Here is a 15,785-nt window from a genome sequence, read left to right on the forward strand (position 1 = left end):
GATTGATACTGCAGATTATATAATCTATGATGGCCGACTTGAGCATATATCCTCGGGCGGAGCTACGTCACAAGTTGTTCATGTTAAGACATGCTCCACTGTACCATGTATTTCTATGGGCTCTGTGCGAGCTGCTGTGGAAGAGCCTAGAAGTAATCCTGAACAACCAAATTTATATATGTTACACACGCAGGGGGAATCTTGTTATACTGTTCAGAGGAATCTCAACAACTATTCCAAAGTACCATTTTCTGATAGTTTTCGGCCTTTGTTTTCACCGTGACGATTGCCAAGAGGTGAAAATGCATGGGTGTCCGTGTCGAGAATTGATATATACCCGGTAACCTGTATGAACGTAATTCTATAAACATAAGTATATACACAAATTGCATCAATCTCGAACACTGCAGTACAGCAAAGTTGAGATTTGAAAATCTCAATTTGGTGGTCTAGGAATTGTATGCCAATTCACGGGTATTGTTCTTGATGTGCTGGGGTTTTCTTAGTTAGTCGAAGCAGGGCAGAATTTGCTATGATGAAAAAATACTGTCAACAAACAAGCTGCTCTCTGATTGGTTTAACTGTTGAGTATTAAGGTTGGGTAGCCAATCAGGAACAGTATTGTAAGTCATGGTGCATTGACTGTTTTCCCTGTTTTTTTTGTGCTGTGAAAATATATCAAAGTGAGAATAGTATTCCATTATAAAAACAAAATACAAATAAAACATTAATATATTTTAATAAATGTGTTTATTTCACAATCATACAGCAAACTAGGACGGAATGGTAAATATAAACAAAGGTCACCATTAGGGTTAAAGGTCAATTGTAACATTAATCACCTTCTTTAAGTTTGTAACTTTTTTTTAGTGTGTACATTTCCCATAGGTTAATTGGATTGCAAGTGACACTTATCATGGAGGGAACTGAGCCATGCACTTGGCAAGATTATATGTTGGTCCACCTATGAAGGATATAATTACACCAAAGGTTGAGAAGCAGTGGGTTGAATTACAGCAAATAATGACCTTGAATATTTACATACTGCACTGGTGACTATTTTGTGTCATGTATCATTTATGCTATAGGGAAGGAAGTCATGGGTCAAATATTGTCAAAAGTTAAAATTACTTTAGGAGTCCCTGATTCTGTCATGGTGTCCCATCCACCGAGGAATAGTTACTACTGATGAGTAACGATATTCTAAGAAACAAAGGTATTTACATTTATAACCCTATGAGGGCGCCCTAACACTTTCAGCAGAAGGGTAATACTAATTTTTAATCTCCTTGGTTCAAGACCACTGTGAGTATTGATATTTACAGCAAATAATTTACAAATGCAAATGTCATGTACAATTATTGAAAATAAAATGTCAATTGTATGTATTAAAATTTCTGAATATATAGTCCAAAGAAGATAACAACAAAATTAGCACACATGAAAATATGAGAATACACTTTGTATTGTATATAAATTTTGTGAAAATATATTCCATAATATCTCCTTCCCAAACAAAACAAACTCAGATATATATATATATATAAATTTCCCTATATGCATAACTCAGAAACAAAACAACCGTACTTGTGAAATCAAATGTTTTAGTTGCTGTATTTTAGAAAATGATTGCAAAGAGAGTCCATTATACAACACCAAATTTGAAATCAACAGATTATATCAGCAAAGCAAGCGATGAGATTTGAAAAGTTTGTAGAGATCTTTGACCTTTGATGATTTGAAACATCCATTTCAATACCACCAACACAAAATAAATTTGCATTAATTTTTCTATATTTTTTTTTTAAAGTTTGTCCATTATCAGTAGGCAAAGAAAAATTCTGCCTATGTGGTCTAAAATAAACAAAAATCAAATAAAAATACAGAAAAATGTGGCACCCAAATTTTGGCGGGAAAAAATTATGGCATTCAGGGGGTTAATGTCTGCAGATCGTGTACATTTTCATGCTGAACATTTCCTTGATTTTGATGATTCAAAGTTGTAAGCGAGGACCACAGTGAAATGTACAATATTCAAAAATTTTTGATTCATGAAATTTGTGAGAATAATTTATTGTTCACGAAATGACAACAGTTTTCAGTTATTTTCTGCCTCATCAAATACATGATGTAAGGTCCAAGTGGAATAAACTTGTGAAAGATTTACATAAATATAATAAATTTCAGAGAGCGCTATGCAGCAGTGAAAGAGCTTTTTAGAAGAAAAAAATACAAAAAAAATCCAGAAATACATATTCAGGTAATGCTTTCTTATTCAACAATAAATATATTGTCATTGATGACAATTTCAATCCATCCACCCCTACATTTTTACATGGTCTTGTCCTAACTTGTACTACTTTATATCAGATGATACCATTGTTTCTTGTTTATAGGGTGGGCAGGTTGAATTTGATCCTTTGTCTCCTAATTACGAGACATATCCGTGCCCATCTCGTTGATATAGTTTCTTAGATATATCTTCTATTCTAATGTCTTTTAAATGCAGCAAATGTTCAAGTCTTCTAACCTTTGCCTGGAGAATCTACAAGGCAAAACAATGTATTCAAAATTATTTAATATTGATTATGCCGCCAAATATGTGTTATTTTTATTCAGATTTGTAACCATGGCTGTCTTGAATTGGTCAATGGGCAATCGAGAATGTCCATGGTTATATGCCATGATTTAATTATGGCATGATATTATTCTCCTTCACAGAGATCTTTGTGGCCAGAACACCAAAATTATCTCTGCCACCATACACCGCCATTTTGTGGTGAAACGCCACAAGACTTTTAATACTACGCGTATTCTTGACATGTTTTTGTTATTATCGGGGTTTAGTGTTGATTTCTTTTTACTAGTAAACAAGTTTTAAAGTATGTTATTGATAGCTGATAATAATTTTTTATTAAACGCACTGAAAATGTTGAAATAGTTATAATTTACAAAAGAAAATAATTTCATTGTGGAATAATGGTTACTAAAGTGTTACTAGGTTCATTAAGCTTACGGTCCTATTGATTGCCAGACAAAGAAATATAAACAAACGAAAGCACTTAGTAGTATTGATGACTAAATCGTTCTACTGCTACACCGTTACGGAAAGTAAAAAATGAGCTTCTCTCTTTCAAAACAGCCAGAATCTACAAACAATGCATGTACTTTCGCCGGGTTTGAAAATCACCTGCAGGGTGATGCATCAACCAATCAGTGGTGAGCATTAGATCGTGTGATGGAAGAGAGATATTCGTAAAAATAGAATTCTGCTTGGAAGATTGCGCATAGTATATGAAATCAAAGTACCGACAATTACGAATATGCAACAAATTGAATACAAATTAAAGTTGAATTCCCATTTTGTATCATCTGTAGAAAAACCTCTCATTGACCCCTTCATGAGAAATCTTATCCAACAGAATCTGAAATCAAATAGATAAGTTCCTCTCTAAAATGATTGGTTGTTCATCACATGTCATTGATTGGTTGTTTGCTCAAAACTAGTCAGTGATTGGTTGTTCAAAACTAGTCAGTGATTGGTTTTTCAAAACTAGTCAGTAATTGGTTGTTCAAAACTAGTCAGTAATTTGTTGTTCAAAACTAGTCAGTGATTGGTTGTTCAAAAGACAAGACAACCCCACATGACCACATAACAGTGCACACTATAATATACTGACAAAACAATAAACATTTAAAGTCAGCTCCTACCTGTACTGTTTCCTGTGAGGCTAATAATGCTTGTTCTTTTTCTTCTAATAGAAGTCTTATTTCAGGACTTAATTGTGATTCGTTGACATGTGGAAGTGACCTTGTCCTTGGTATTTGCCTGAAATATACACAAATATATGCCAAAACTGAGATAGTTGAATGTTTGAAAATTTATCAAGCATGGCACCATGGTTGAGACACAAGAGCGGTAACACAGCTGTAATCACACTGCGATTAGTACACCATGCAGACTATGACAGATGAGTTGAGTTATCATCCAGTTCTCACCACAACCTAATTACTCCCAGATAAAAGATCACCATTAAGATACAGAACCCAATAACCATTGCCAATCTGACCATGACTAAATTCTTGTTTCTCATGTGAAAGATCATATAAGCACACACAATAATCAAAACCATGAGGCTTTAAAATGCATAACAAGAACTTTTTTTAGCCTGGCCATTTTTTTTCTGGATAAAGCACCGATAGTACCGATACCAGTAGAGAGAATTCCAAGAAATTTGTTTTCAAGGTTCTTACCAATTGAATCTGACATGCAAGTCTCTTTTCCTAGTTATTTGAAAATACCAATAAGGTTTATTAAAACATTTTACATTCATTCCGACACCTTTGTATTTAAGTAGCATTACAAATGAAAGTTATTGTTATTGTTAGAGCTGAGCTGGAACAGCACCCTTTATTGGGGGGTTTAGACCTCCATGGTTTATTGGAGCCAAACTAGGATCAAGATGAATCAGTTTATGTTGTCATTTTTGCTGGTTGAAGCTGGCTGTAAAATTAGGTAATTATTTAAGAATTAATGTTAACAAGTTTGAGCAAGCATGTTTAGATTTAATTGTTATAATAACAGGCAAAATTAGCTACACAAATTTGACATATTAATATTACATGGTTCCATATGTGATAAGATTAGAAAGTTTAATATCCACTGTGTTCACTTCCATGACTGGTTGATTTCAGCTCAGACAAACCATGGAAGGTACTAACGTTAATACCTTCTATGGACAAACAAACCCAAACAGATTGCAGTGTTAATCGGTTTAATTCTATATGCTATAGTCATGCACAGTCCTAGACTGTCGACAGTCCCTCTGGCCTTACGTGTGTGTGTGTTTTTTTTTTATTATTAATATTAATCAAACGCCGTAGGTGTTTGCGAAATGCCGAAGGCATTTCAAGCGAGGGCCGTAAGGCCCGAGAGACTGTTATAGCCTGCAGGACTGGCCTTGCTATTAATTATGCATGCATCTCGATGACGTAGTAATAATTTGCATATGGGCGGAGTTAAACTGTTATGCAAAGGTCAAATCGCGGGTTTTTTTTATGTCACGCATGACTTTGATCGTCTCGCCGAGTATAGTTCGTTATCTGCCAAGTATTAACGAAGTTTATAAACTATTGCGTCGTCTGGTGGCTCAATTTTTTTTACTTCCTGTTGACCTGGGACTGCGTGACTTGTGATTGGTTAGCATTTTTATGACATCACTCTGCCTGTCAATCATGATGGTACGCTACAGGAGAATTTCTCTACAGTGGCGAGTGGTGGCGCAGCAGGCTATAACAGTCTCTCGGGCCTTACGGCCCTCGCTTGAAATGCCTTCGGCATTTCGCAAACGCCTACGGCGTTTGATTAATATTAATATTAATAAAAAAAACACACACACGTAAGGCCAGAGGGACTGTCGACAGTCTAGCACAGTTCCTTACAATGGGCTAAGGAATGCTAAGTATGGGTAAAATCTGATCGGATTTTAAGACGCAGACCAGACCCTTAGCACGAGCTAACAAAGTGTGGCGACCTTTGAGTGTGAATATTATGCACGAGATCAAATATATGCAACTTTCTCATTTCCAAATGGCAACCCAGCTCAGACGTAACAACCTAGAAGACGCATGATTTGGAGAAAAAAAATGTTCAAATCTAAGAGACGAAAAGTTAATTAGTTAATCTAATCTGAAGTTTAAGAGGAATGTTGCTTTGTCCCATGTTCGTATAACGACTCTATAGACAACTTTCCCGGAAGTAGAAAGACTGGGGTACAAAAATACTGCTTTGTCGGGCTGATAGTCGATAGAAGGGAATTTTATTTTTGTGACGTTGATTGGCACACTCAGAAGTACAATATCACGCGTGCAAATTTATGTTACACACCAAAACGACATGCGCGCATCTTTGATTTTCAAGAAATTCGTCTATCCCACCAGTCATTACTTCGCACACGCTTTCACACTGATTGGATCGCTGTAGTAGAGCGTACAGCAGCTCAATCTTAGACAAATTTGGTTTGCTGTCTATGACACACATTAAAACAAGCAGCCTATCGGCTGAGATAGCTCCGCTGTTAGCAATGCACATTTCAATTAAAGAACTGAAGACATCATTAGAAAATGAACAATATGAATAGTATCAAAGCAATCGGACTTACAGTTTTTAACAAGAAGTCGAAAATATCACTTTTTACCAAAAAATTACAAAAATATTCACCAAAATAAATTAATTAGAGAATTGAAGATATCATCACAAAACGAACAAATCTGAGAGGTCCACATGTAGTACCTATATATGTAATATCAAAGCAATCGGACTTACAGTTTTCAACAAGAAGTCGAAAATATCACTTTTTACCAAAAATGACAAAAATATTCACCAAAATTAGAGAACTGAAGATATCATCACAAAATGAACAAATCTGAGAAAGGTCTATATGTAGTATCTATATATGTAATATCAAAGCAATTGAACTATTGGTTTTTAACAAGAAGTCGAAAATATCACTTTTTACCAAAAATTACAAAAATATTCACCAAAATTAGAGAATTGAAGATATCATCACAAAATAAACAAATCTGAGAGAGGTCAACATGTAGTACCTATATACTAGTATGTAATATCAAAGCAATCGGACTTGCGGTTTTTAACAAGAAGTCGAAAATATCACTTTTTACCAAAAATGACAAAAATATTCACCAAAATTAGAGAATTGAAGATATCATCACGAAATGAACAAATCTGAGAGAGGTCCACATGTAGTACCTATATATGTAGTATCAAAGCAATTGGACTTGCGGTTTTTAACAAGAAGTCGAAAATATCACTTTTTACCAAAAATGACAAAAATATTCACCAAAATTAGAGAATTAAAGATATCATTACAAAATGAACAAATCTGAGAGAGGTCCACATGTAGTACCTATATATGTCGGACGACGACGACGACGACGGACGACGAACAATCACTCATATGATAAGCTCCGCTCGACAAAGTCGACAGCGGAGCTAAAAACTCTGCATCCTGTTACACTGTTGTATACTGTTTATGTGCATCCAAATATATTGGATCCATCTTCTCTCGCGTTCCTGTGCACGTCGCTTCAAAATTAGAACGAAACATGTCAGCAGCAGAAATTTGGCATTCGTAAACAGCGGCTTAACAAAGAACACCGACTGATGGCGCCCCTTAGCCCGTGCTAAGGACTGGCCCTCCCAATGAGTGGACGTAATTGGGTCTATAGTCAAATTGCATGTGAGATAAGCCTAAATCAGCTTAAATCTGTATCGTACGAACAGTACTCATGTGTGCCTCGCTCAGTTGTATTGGCAGAGACAACATTGAAGTTTACCAAATACTGGATATTCTGCAAAATTCGTGCTTCTTCAGAAATTGAGTATTTCTTTGTAAAACAGATCCAGGCATTTTTAAAACAACGGGAGATGCGTTCAAGACATTTTGACTCTTGCAGCTGTGTACGAATTTTAAGAATTGACCAACATTTAGGTGAGTTACAAGTAACTGAATGTCTTAGTACATACCTCAAACAAATTTTGAATATATAACGAGCAACTTTGAAATGATATTTCTCACTGTTGCGGAAAGTTTCCAATATTGTTTTGAGAAGGGCATATAGCTGCATTTCGGTCAGTTTTATTTTTGTGTTCAGGGGTACTGAAACATGGAATAGCTGGTGTCATATACATGATATTTCTCAGCGTACCAGGGTAATCTGGTTAGCGGTAAACATAGTACGCAACATTTTCTTCGTCAAAATGTTCTCCTAAAATAGCTTTCCAGTCATAACTATCATCCTCAGATTCGCCAAATTCTTCCATAAATAGCATTTTCCTATAACAAAGTTTGCTGTGGTTCACTGACCACTAGTGTCGTGTGTGTCACTTGCCGTGTTTATGTCTCACGATATCTCGCGATAGTTGGTTGGAATATGAATAGATTTCGCGTTATGTTCTGAGATTTAATGATAATCTCATTACTCCGCAACGTTTACTAAATATGATTTCAATAGAAAACGCTGCATTGCCAGTCTCTTGGGTTGGTTGTCTGAGTTACTGCCACAGTTACTAGGTTAAGAAACTCTCTCGGTTCTTTTGTTAGAATGCGTGTCTCGGTAAACATTTAAAACAAAGAGAATTAACATATTGCCGACGTTGCAACAATCATAATTTGCATAAAATTACGTATTTGTCAAAGATGATTCTATAGATTTGGGTTTTCCGTTTTTTTTCCTAAAAAAGTTTCCTGATTTCTACAGCATTGTTATCACATTCCGAGATGCATTTTCAGGGTACAAAATCTTGTCGCCATGTTGTACATCAGCAGACGCAGACTTATGATCGCCCTACTGAAACGATGAAAATTTTCTATAATAACTTACAAAAAACGATGTAAACTATAAATCCTAATTTAACAATGCATTGTACTAACATATAATTCCTTCAGATTATTATGACAAATGCAGACAAAATGGCTGACGTCACTAACCTCAACAAAAAAAAGTGTTATTTTCTAAAGTTACGATTGAAATTAGTTATGATAATTGCAGTTCCACATTAAAATACCCAAACATTAACGTAGTAAAGAATACTATCATTTTAGATCATTCGTAGAGTTTTTGGGGTACAAAATGCCATGGTCAATTTCTCAGATGGCAAATCTGTCAACAAAACAAACTATCTGTATTTACATTTTTTCGAGAACAACGAAACCTTGACAACATTCGCAGAGAAGTTGGTGATGCTTCTATGTCAATTTTTCGGCTTACACACATGAATATAAGGGATGACATTATAGTGGTTAGAAACACATCAAAGTGAAGTCAATGGATAATTAGCATATCTAGTTTCCTAACCATTTTCTAGTAATCGTGCCTGGGCTAAGCACTCAAAATGACATTATATTCAATGTCCATTTTGAAGATTTACTATTATATTCATAACTATCAATTTACAACATGACAATCAACGTGAGTACATTTAGGAACATTGTTCTTGATAAAAAATGAACTGACGGTGACACTCTTTCTGTTTTTCTGCAATCTGCACTTTCTGAGTTTGCTTTGGTATTTTTTAATAACTGTAGAACTAACATGTATACCTTCCTAGCTATTGTACTGAGTAATCATAGTTAAAAGGACGGAAGATTTATGTATTCTTAACAGGTTTCGGTGTTCCTCAACCTGTACTAACTGTTGTTTTCTTTCAGTGTGTGAACGTAATTGTCTCAAGCCGATATGCAAACATATGAGATTAGCTTAAAATGCAAACATATGAGATTAGCTTAAATCTTAGCCCATACTTCTTATAGCATGAACACTACTAATGACATTTTAAGATAGTTCACACGTTTACATATGTGATAAGATTAGACAGTTATCCACTGCGGTCACTCAGTACACAGTGGACTCCATGACTGGTTGTTTCCCGATGATTTTATAGACTGACATGTAGGTGTGAGTGGCGCCCTCGTTGGTCGAACAGCATCAGACCCTACTAACACCTGACAGAATAATGTATGTCTCGTTGGCAAGATCTATACTGAGAATTCGCAAAGTTCACGCCTTCTTGCAATGAGTTTCAATGAATATTCATTTTGGTGGTCATGGTAACACTGTCAATCACGAAATTAGGGTACTTGATAAGTAAATACCATTTAAATCTTGAGAGCGGATTAGATATCGAAAGTAAACAATGTGTGTTTACAGATGTGGACGACACGTGACAGCAACGAGAAAGAGTCACTGTGCTGATAAACATGCCGTTTTTGCAGTCCGTGAGCAGCAAAACTACCCCCATGAAAACAACATTGGAACTCTCGATCAATCAGAGATCATGTACTGTTTGTGAAGTACACCTCGCCAAACCAAGTAATCAATGTGCGATTTTCTCCTGTATATCTGCTTTGCTGCCAGACACAGCGGTAGGTTTAAATTCACAGACTGTTTTCAATAAGATGATAAACATTGGGCAGAAATTTGCCAGCACCTTATCGCACGAACAAACAAATAAACTCTGCCGTGAATGGTTACTCTTTGATGGCTGTCACTATCTGACGTTCCTGCAATTTGATTGGTATCGACAATCGTCGTAGAAGTGAAAAACTACTCGTTCTGTCAGGTGCGTGTTGGGTTTGGAGCACCACGTCAGCCTAACGATTTCAATGTTTACTTTAAACAAAGAGCAGTATTAAATCTAATGTTATCAATGTTTAAGATTAATACCCAAAACCATGCATGCCTTATACAGGATGAGTTAATAACATTTACACTGTGTTGCTCTATTATTACCTTGCATAAGTCCTTGCTCTGTAGAAAGTGAAGCATAAAACATGAAATTGAAAAAAATAAACCACATATACACACAAAAACATGCAATTCCCAATCATTGGACTTCAACAGTAGCGAAATATTTAAAGTTTGAAAAAAAAATTGACATATATTGCAAGAATACAATTGTCAAATAGAATTCAATATTACTGCAGCGCTTCGATCGTACACTGACTTACCCAGTATTGTATCCTGTATTGTCAGCATTGCTGTAAGAAGGGTTCACTGGCACACCCCTGTGGCTTGTATTACCACCACCACCACCACCACCATGGTGTCTGGGCGGTCTACCTGCACCTACAAACAATGACACCATAATTGAAATATCAGATATCCGGCACTGGCTACAGTTATGTATATTTTCAACTGGGTTAATGCTAATCAAATGTATACAAATGCCAGTAAAACGGAATGTACGTTGATAGTCACACCCCGACAAGTTGAGTAGTACCGTACTCATTCAATATAGACATTGTCCACCCATGGGAGATAGATATAAACCTAGTATCAAAACAGGCAAACTTGACGTTCTCAAGAATAAGTCAAAAATGTAAAGTTGTGACGACGAACATTGGTGGTCAATCAGTAATATAAACAGCTCCGCTCTGTCAACAAAGTCGACAGTGGAGATGGAAATTAGATCAGATTTAATGAAAGGTGACAAAGGGTTAAAATGGAAAATATACTTCCAGAGATTAATTGACATATGATACAAACGTGATCTAAGTTGATATTAAAGACCCATGATACATTGTATCGCATTATTTGTTTTTTAATGAGTCCCATACAATGTATACAAAGCATGTACAATACATGTTTGTTTACAGAAAACTCGATGTGTGATGACTACGTTGATTTAGTTACCAACAAAGACATTTCAGAAAAGTTGATGCAATATGCAAATAAATATTCATTACAAATGAAATAAGTGGAAGAGTTACCTTTAAATCTGTCTGATCTATCTGACCTATCCGTGTCATTTCCTGGTCTGTAACTACCGACCTCTTGACCATTCATGTAACCATCGGGTGAAATCTAGAAATATAAGAGTATAAATATTCTAATTCACGTTTTGTCTCCATGAAGAAATTCCTGGAACTCCAACAAAATTATGAAGTCATAATCACTATAGACAGTACAGCAAATTTAACTTCAGAGGTGTAGCTATAGATGGCGCTGTTACAAAATAATACAACATTACCATAGATTTCGCACATTACGAATTGAAAAGTATAAGCAGTTGTTTAGAAAATACAGAAATGAGGAGTTATGCACCACATGAATGGAAAAATGTATGAATTGGGTAAACAACAAGCCATTTCATATTTCACATCCTGGTCATTTTTATCTGGAAAATTAAATAACTAACTAACTGCATAACTAACACAGAAATCTCTACAACATGTAAAACCTAAAAGTTGATTTCTTTATTATCAATAAACCACTGCAAGTATATTAATTTTTATATTGGTCCATGGAATTTATAAATGAAATAGTAGACTGCCCATATTGCTTGATAACTGAGCTCAAATGAAGGATGTTCGCTGAAATAATAAGCTTGATCAACTGTGTCGCACCCATTATTGTGAACATCCCCATGTTATTTAAACATAATGAGTCCCCCACCGTGCCATATTGGATAAGAAGAAGGGTATATGTCAAAGTATTGTGTGAGACAAAGCCGAGCACACTATCACGTCTAAAATTTTCTCTGAATCCAATATGACGATGTTAGGGATTCATTAATGTTTAAATAACATGGGGATGGGGATGGGGATGGGGATGTGCACAATAATGGGTGAGACACGAAATAAAACAAATTTAGTTCAATTTAAAGTCTTTTTATATTCACTAGCGAATATAGATGTTTACATTATCATATGATAAAGTAAAGCCATGATGTCATAAAACTTCTAATTCTGATAGTGGTGATTTATAACACGCAATTATAGACAGTTCATCATCATTTATTTCCTAATTAAAAACACTGTTTGTTATGTATATACCAATCCGAGAGTTGATCCGAGAATATCTGCATGTATAAAGTGATGGCAAAGGGGATGCACATCTATAATCCTGCTGTGGAATCTAAACTAAAGAATAGAAAAGTTACATTTCAACAGTGTATGAACTATAGTTGAATAGAACAATTTCATACCTGAGGCAGTGGTCTGGATACTCCAAAATGATGACCACCAGCAATTGGTTTCTTTTTTGTTAATAAATACATATCAACCTTCTTTCGGAGTTGATCTAAAACCACTTCAACAACTCCCGGTTTACAAGCTGAAATGCCACGCACTACCTGTTCAGGTATATTGTACGAAAGTTTGGAAAAAACTTTCCTGTGGATGAAAGAATAGAAAATCAATAATCAGTCATGTCACTGGATTAAAAAATCATACGAATAAACAATGTTTGAATAAGAAATGGTTATACATGTAATATAAAACTGATAATTTGAGATAGTTGAATTTTATGTAAACAAACAAAGAAACAATGAATTTACACGCACTATTGACACCACAAGACACTCATAATTTCTTGAAATTAACACCAAACATGGCAACCAGCAATGTAACATGTATGCTTGTATGTAAATCTGTTTGTTTTTTTTAAATTCAGTTCAACATCCCTGTCAACCGTACAATGCTCTCAGTAGCTTGACAAGTTGGCATAGGTGACACCCTGGATTGCTACGATCCCGTGGGTGGGGATCGCAGCAGTCCAGGGCGCCACCTACGTCAACTTTTCAGGCTATGCTCTAAGTAGAATAGAATAGAAATCTATACAAAGACCACTAAAAATGAATACAATAGCGATGCGTCCCTACTAAAGAAGTGTCAATATTTGAATGACCCTACTGACTTGTCAAATTACATGCATTGTATGACAACAGACAAAGGTATGGTAGCACCAAGGTAAAGTACATACATAACTCATACATTCATAGCCTTTTATTACCAAGTGCAACCAATTCATCAAAAGAGGTTATTTGATGTGAAAGTGACAATGGAATGAAAACCAGAATATAAAACTTCTTGTGGACACATACAAAGGTGAGATGAGCCTGTGAAACGAACTGTCACATTAAATAGCCTACTTCGGTGTGACATTCAAAGCAAAGTTAGATAAAGTGTATTAACTTTATCACCACCTTGTATGAATTTCACTAAACAAAGTGACAAATTAAAAAAAAAAATACATCTATCACTTTTGAGTCTGTTGGAGACATTAGAAACCTAGTTTGGTAAAGTGTGTACTCAAATTAATTGCCTCCTAGCCTAAAATATAATTTTACCAAAAAATTTATATATATCACTTCAGAGGTTGATGAGTGATGACATTTTAAACTTACCTGTTGAGAGTTCCCCAATTACTTATCTTCTGCTGCATAGAATTAGCAGGTGTGTAATTGTGGATCTCTACGATCTTCGGAATGAAATGTTTAACTATTTCTGCTGCCATCACTATGAGCAAAAAAAATAACATCAGTGTAAAAGATTCATAAACTAAAAATCAATAAAAGATCACTATTTTCTCTCACCATCAAAACTATCATGACCGATAATATGTTAGTTGTGGACCATAGCCCTTCTATGTCAGTAAATACTAATATCTGAAAATAAAACTTCAAAGACACCAAATGTACCAGAAATAACTAAATATATCATCACAAAGACTAAACCAGCTACTAGTATGAGCCCACAGCTATTATGTGACATGTTTGATAGTCTAAATTTGAGCGGATTCTAGAAAAACAAACAAAGATTCAACAGGATACAAATTACTGTGGCCAGCGGTTGATCAGATCAGAAACAAATTTTTGTGAAACCATGTGCGTTGTAACACTATTCAATAGTGTTAACTCAGAAATTTAAACACACAATTAAGACAAGACAATTGTCAGCATTTGAACACAATGAAAAGTGATATTATCATTTCTACCAATTTGTGCAAACTCAGCCCATCACATATTTAACATAATAGTCCTAAATGCTCTCAGAGTGCAACTTTAAATTGGGATGATAGTGAACTCCTGTTGTAAAAGAAAGGCACCAAATAAACATGATAGAATGAGTTGACTAGTAGACTAGACTTGACTAGATAAAATAAATATTTGGAACATAGTATTAAATATTGTTTTACATTTAACCACGGTGCTACAAAATGATTTATTTTACAGGAGTACTACACACATTTTACATTTGTATTTTGTATATATTTATTACTTTACTGTTCTTTCAAGTCAATATGCCAAAGTGGATTGGATTGCAATAAAATGTATATTATTACACCATAAAAACATAAAAACATTGACATTTCAAAAAGAAAATGTCAGTTTTGTCAATTAAACGAAATAGAAAATGAAGAGCACTTCCTTCTTAAATTCGGTCTCTTTAAAAAAGAAAGAAATGAGCTTCTCAAAAATTTGATGCTACCTCCAAAACTTCCTGACAAAGAAAAAATAGTTGCAATACTAAACAATGGTAGTAAAAAATTAGCTCCTCAAATTGCTAAGTACATAGATGATTGTTTTAAAATCAGGGAGTACAACCTGAAAAAAGTACTACCAGCTGCCTCAAAATGAATAAAAAAACATTTACTTTCATTTATTATATTTTATTAATACCTTTGTTTTATACTCTATTAATCTCATTTAATTTTTTTTTTTTTCATTGCTATACCTTTATTGTATTCTTCAATCAAAGTCCCATAGAGGATACGATAACAATAAAGATGATTATTATTATTACACCATGTAAACACAGTTATTAAAAATAATATTTTTACAACTACCATAGGCGTGAACGTCCTAACACCCCAGTGTGATTTATTAATAATAAACCTATTTAATCCTGTTAGCTTCATCAATCTATTGTAATAAAAAAAATCAATAATCCAAGAACGGATCGTTGTAACAAAATTTCCAACACGTATAACAACAAGAAAACTGACCTCCATCGGCGAAATCGCGTGTAATGTTTCGTTTCGGCCTCGAAAGCGGTATTTCGTCGATCCACGCATAAAGTTCCTGCAGTGATTCTTCGTCCAATTCAGTCATATTTTCATCCTCTCCGGTTGCATTGGTACCAGGTGCGACAGACTCGGGTTCGGCGTTCTGCGTTGTGACCCCTGGCTTCATGGAGACGTTTCGCTTATATACAGCGCTAACTAAATCCAAGTGACCTACTGGTACGGGGACTGGTTATTCTATTTTTACCCAGAGATATATTGAAAAGACAAGTTCACCAAGATACACCAACACGTGCCTAATCTGTTGAGCTCGCTTCATCAACAGTCTTCACTGACGATCGGCCATTTTTATTGTTGTTGTGACAACAACGTAAGGGCTACCAATTACTAATGACGTCATGTAATAAAATACTTGCGTTATTTTTTCGCAAAAATATAACAGAAACAAACAAATCTTC

The 15,785-nt window shown here is 35.0% G+C and overlaps 1 protein-coding gene across 1 annotated transcript; it reads right to left on the reverse strand.

Annotated features, from left to right (window-relative positions):
• Nucleotides 1-735: 735 nt before the first annotated feature.
• Nucleotides 736-15,677, reverse strand: LOC100371058 (sperm flagella and cilia-associated protein 1-like). Its single transcript, XM_006816350.3, has 7 exons — nt 15,310-15,677; nt 13,709-13,820; nt 12,509-12,695; nt 11,292-11,385; nt 10,530-10,647; nt 3,712-3,829; nt 736-2,545 (listed from the first exon to the last, which is right to left on the reverse strand). The coding sequence occupies exons 1-7, from the start codon at nt 15,494-15,496 to the stop codon at nt 2,432-2,434; spliced, it is 930 nt and encodes a 309-aa protein (XP_006816413.1). The 5' UTR covers nt 15,497-15,677; the 3' UTR covers nt 736-2,431.
• Nucleotides 15,678-15,785: the final 108 nt, after the last annotated feature.

This window comes from Saccoglossus kowalevskii, chromosome 10 (genome assembly GCF_978046115.1).
Source record: "Saccoglossus kowalevskii chromosome 10, keSacKowa6.1, whole genome shotgun sequence".
Lineage (NCBI taxonomy): Eukaryota > Metazoa > Hemichordata > Enteropneusta > Harrimaniidae > Saccoglossus > Saccoglossus kowalevskii.

What these genes read in the sequence shown, in the direction of transcription:
- LOC100371058 (XM_006816350.3), bottom strand. Translation starts at nt 15,496, where the DNA reads ATGAAGCCAGGGGTCACAACGCAGAACGCCGAACCCGAGTCTGTCGCA. An exon ending in AATTGGGGAACTCTCAACAG is followed by an intron (nt 12,696 to 13,708) that starts GTAAGTTTAAAA and finishes TTTCATCCACAG; the next exon opens with GAAAGTTTTTTCCAAACTTT. An exon ending in CCTCACAGGAAACAGTACAG is followed by an intron (nt 2,546 to 3,711) that starts GTAGGAGCTGAC and finishes TTTGCCTTGTAG; the next exon opens with ATTCTCCAGGCAAAGGTTAG.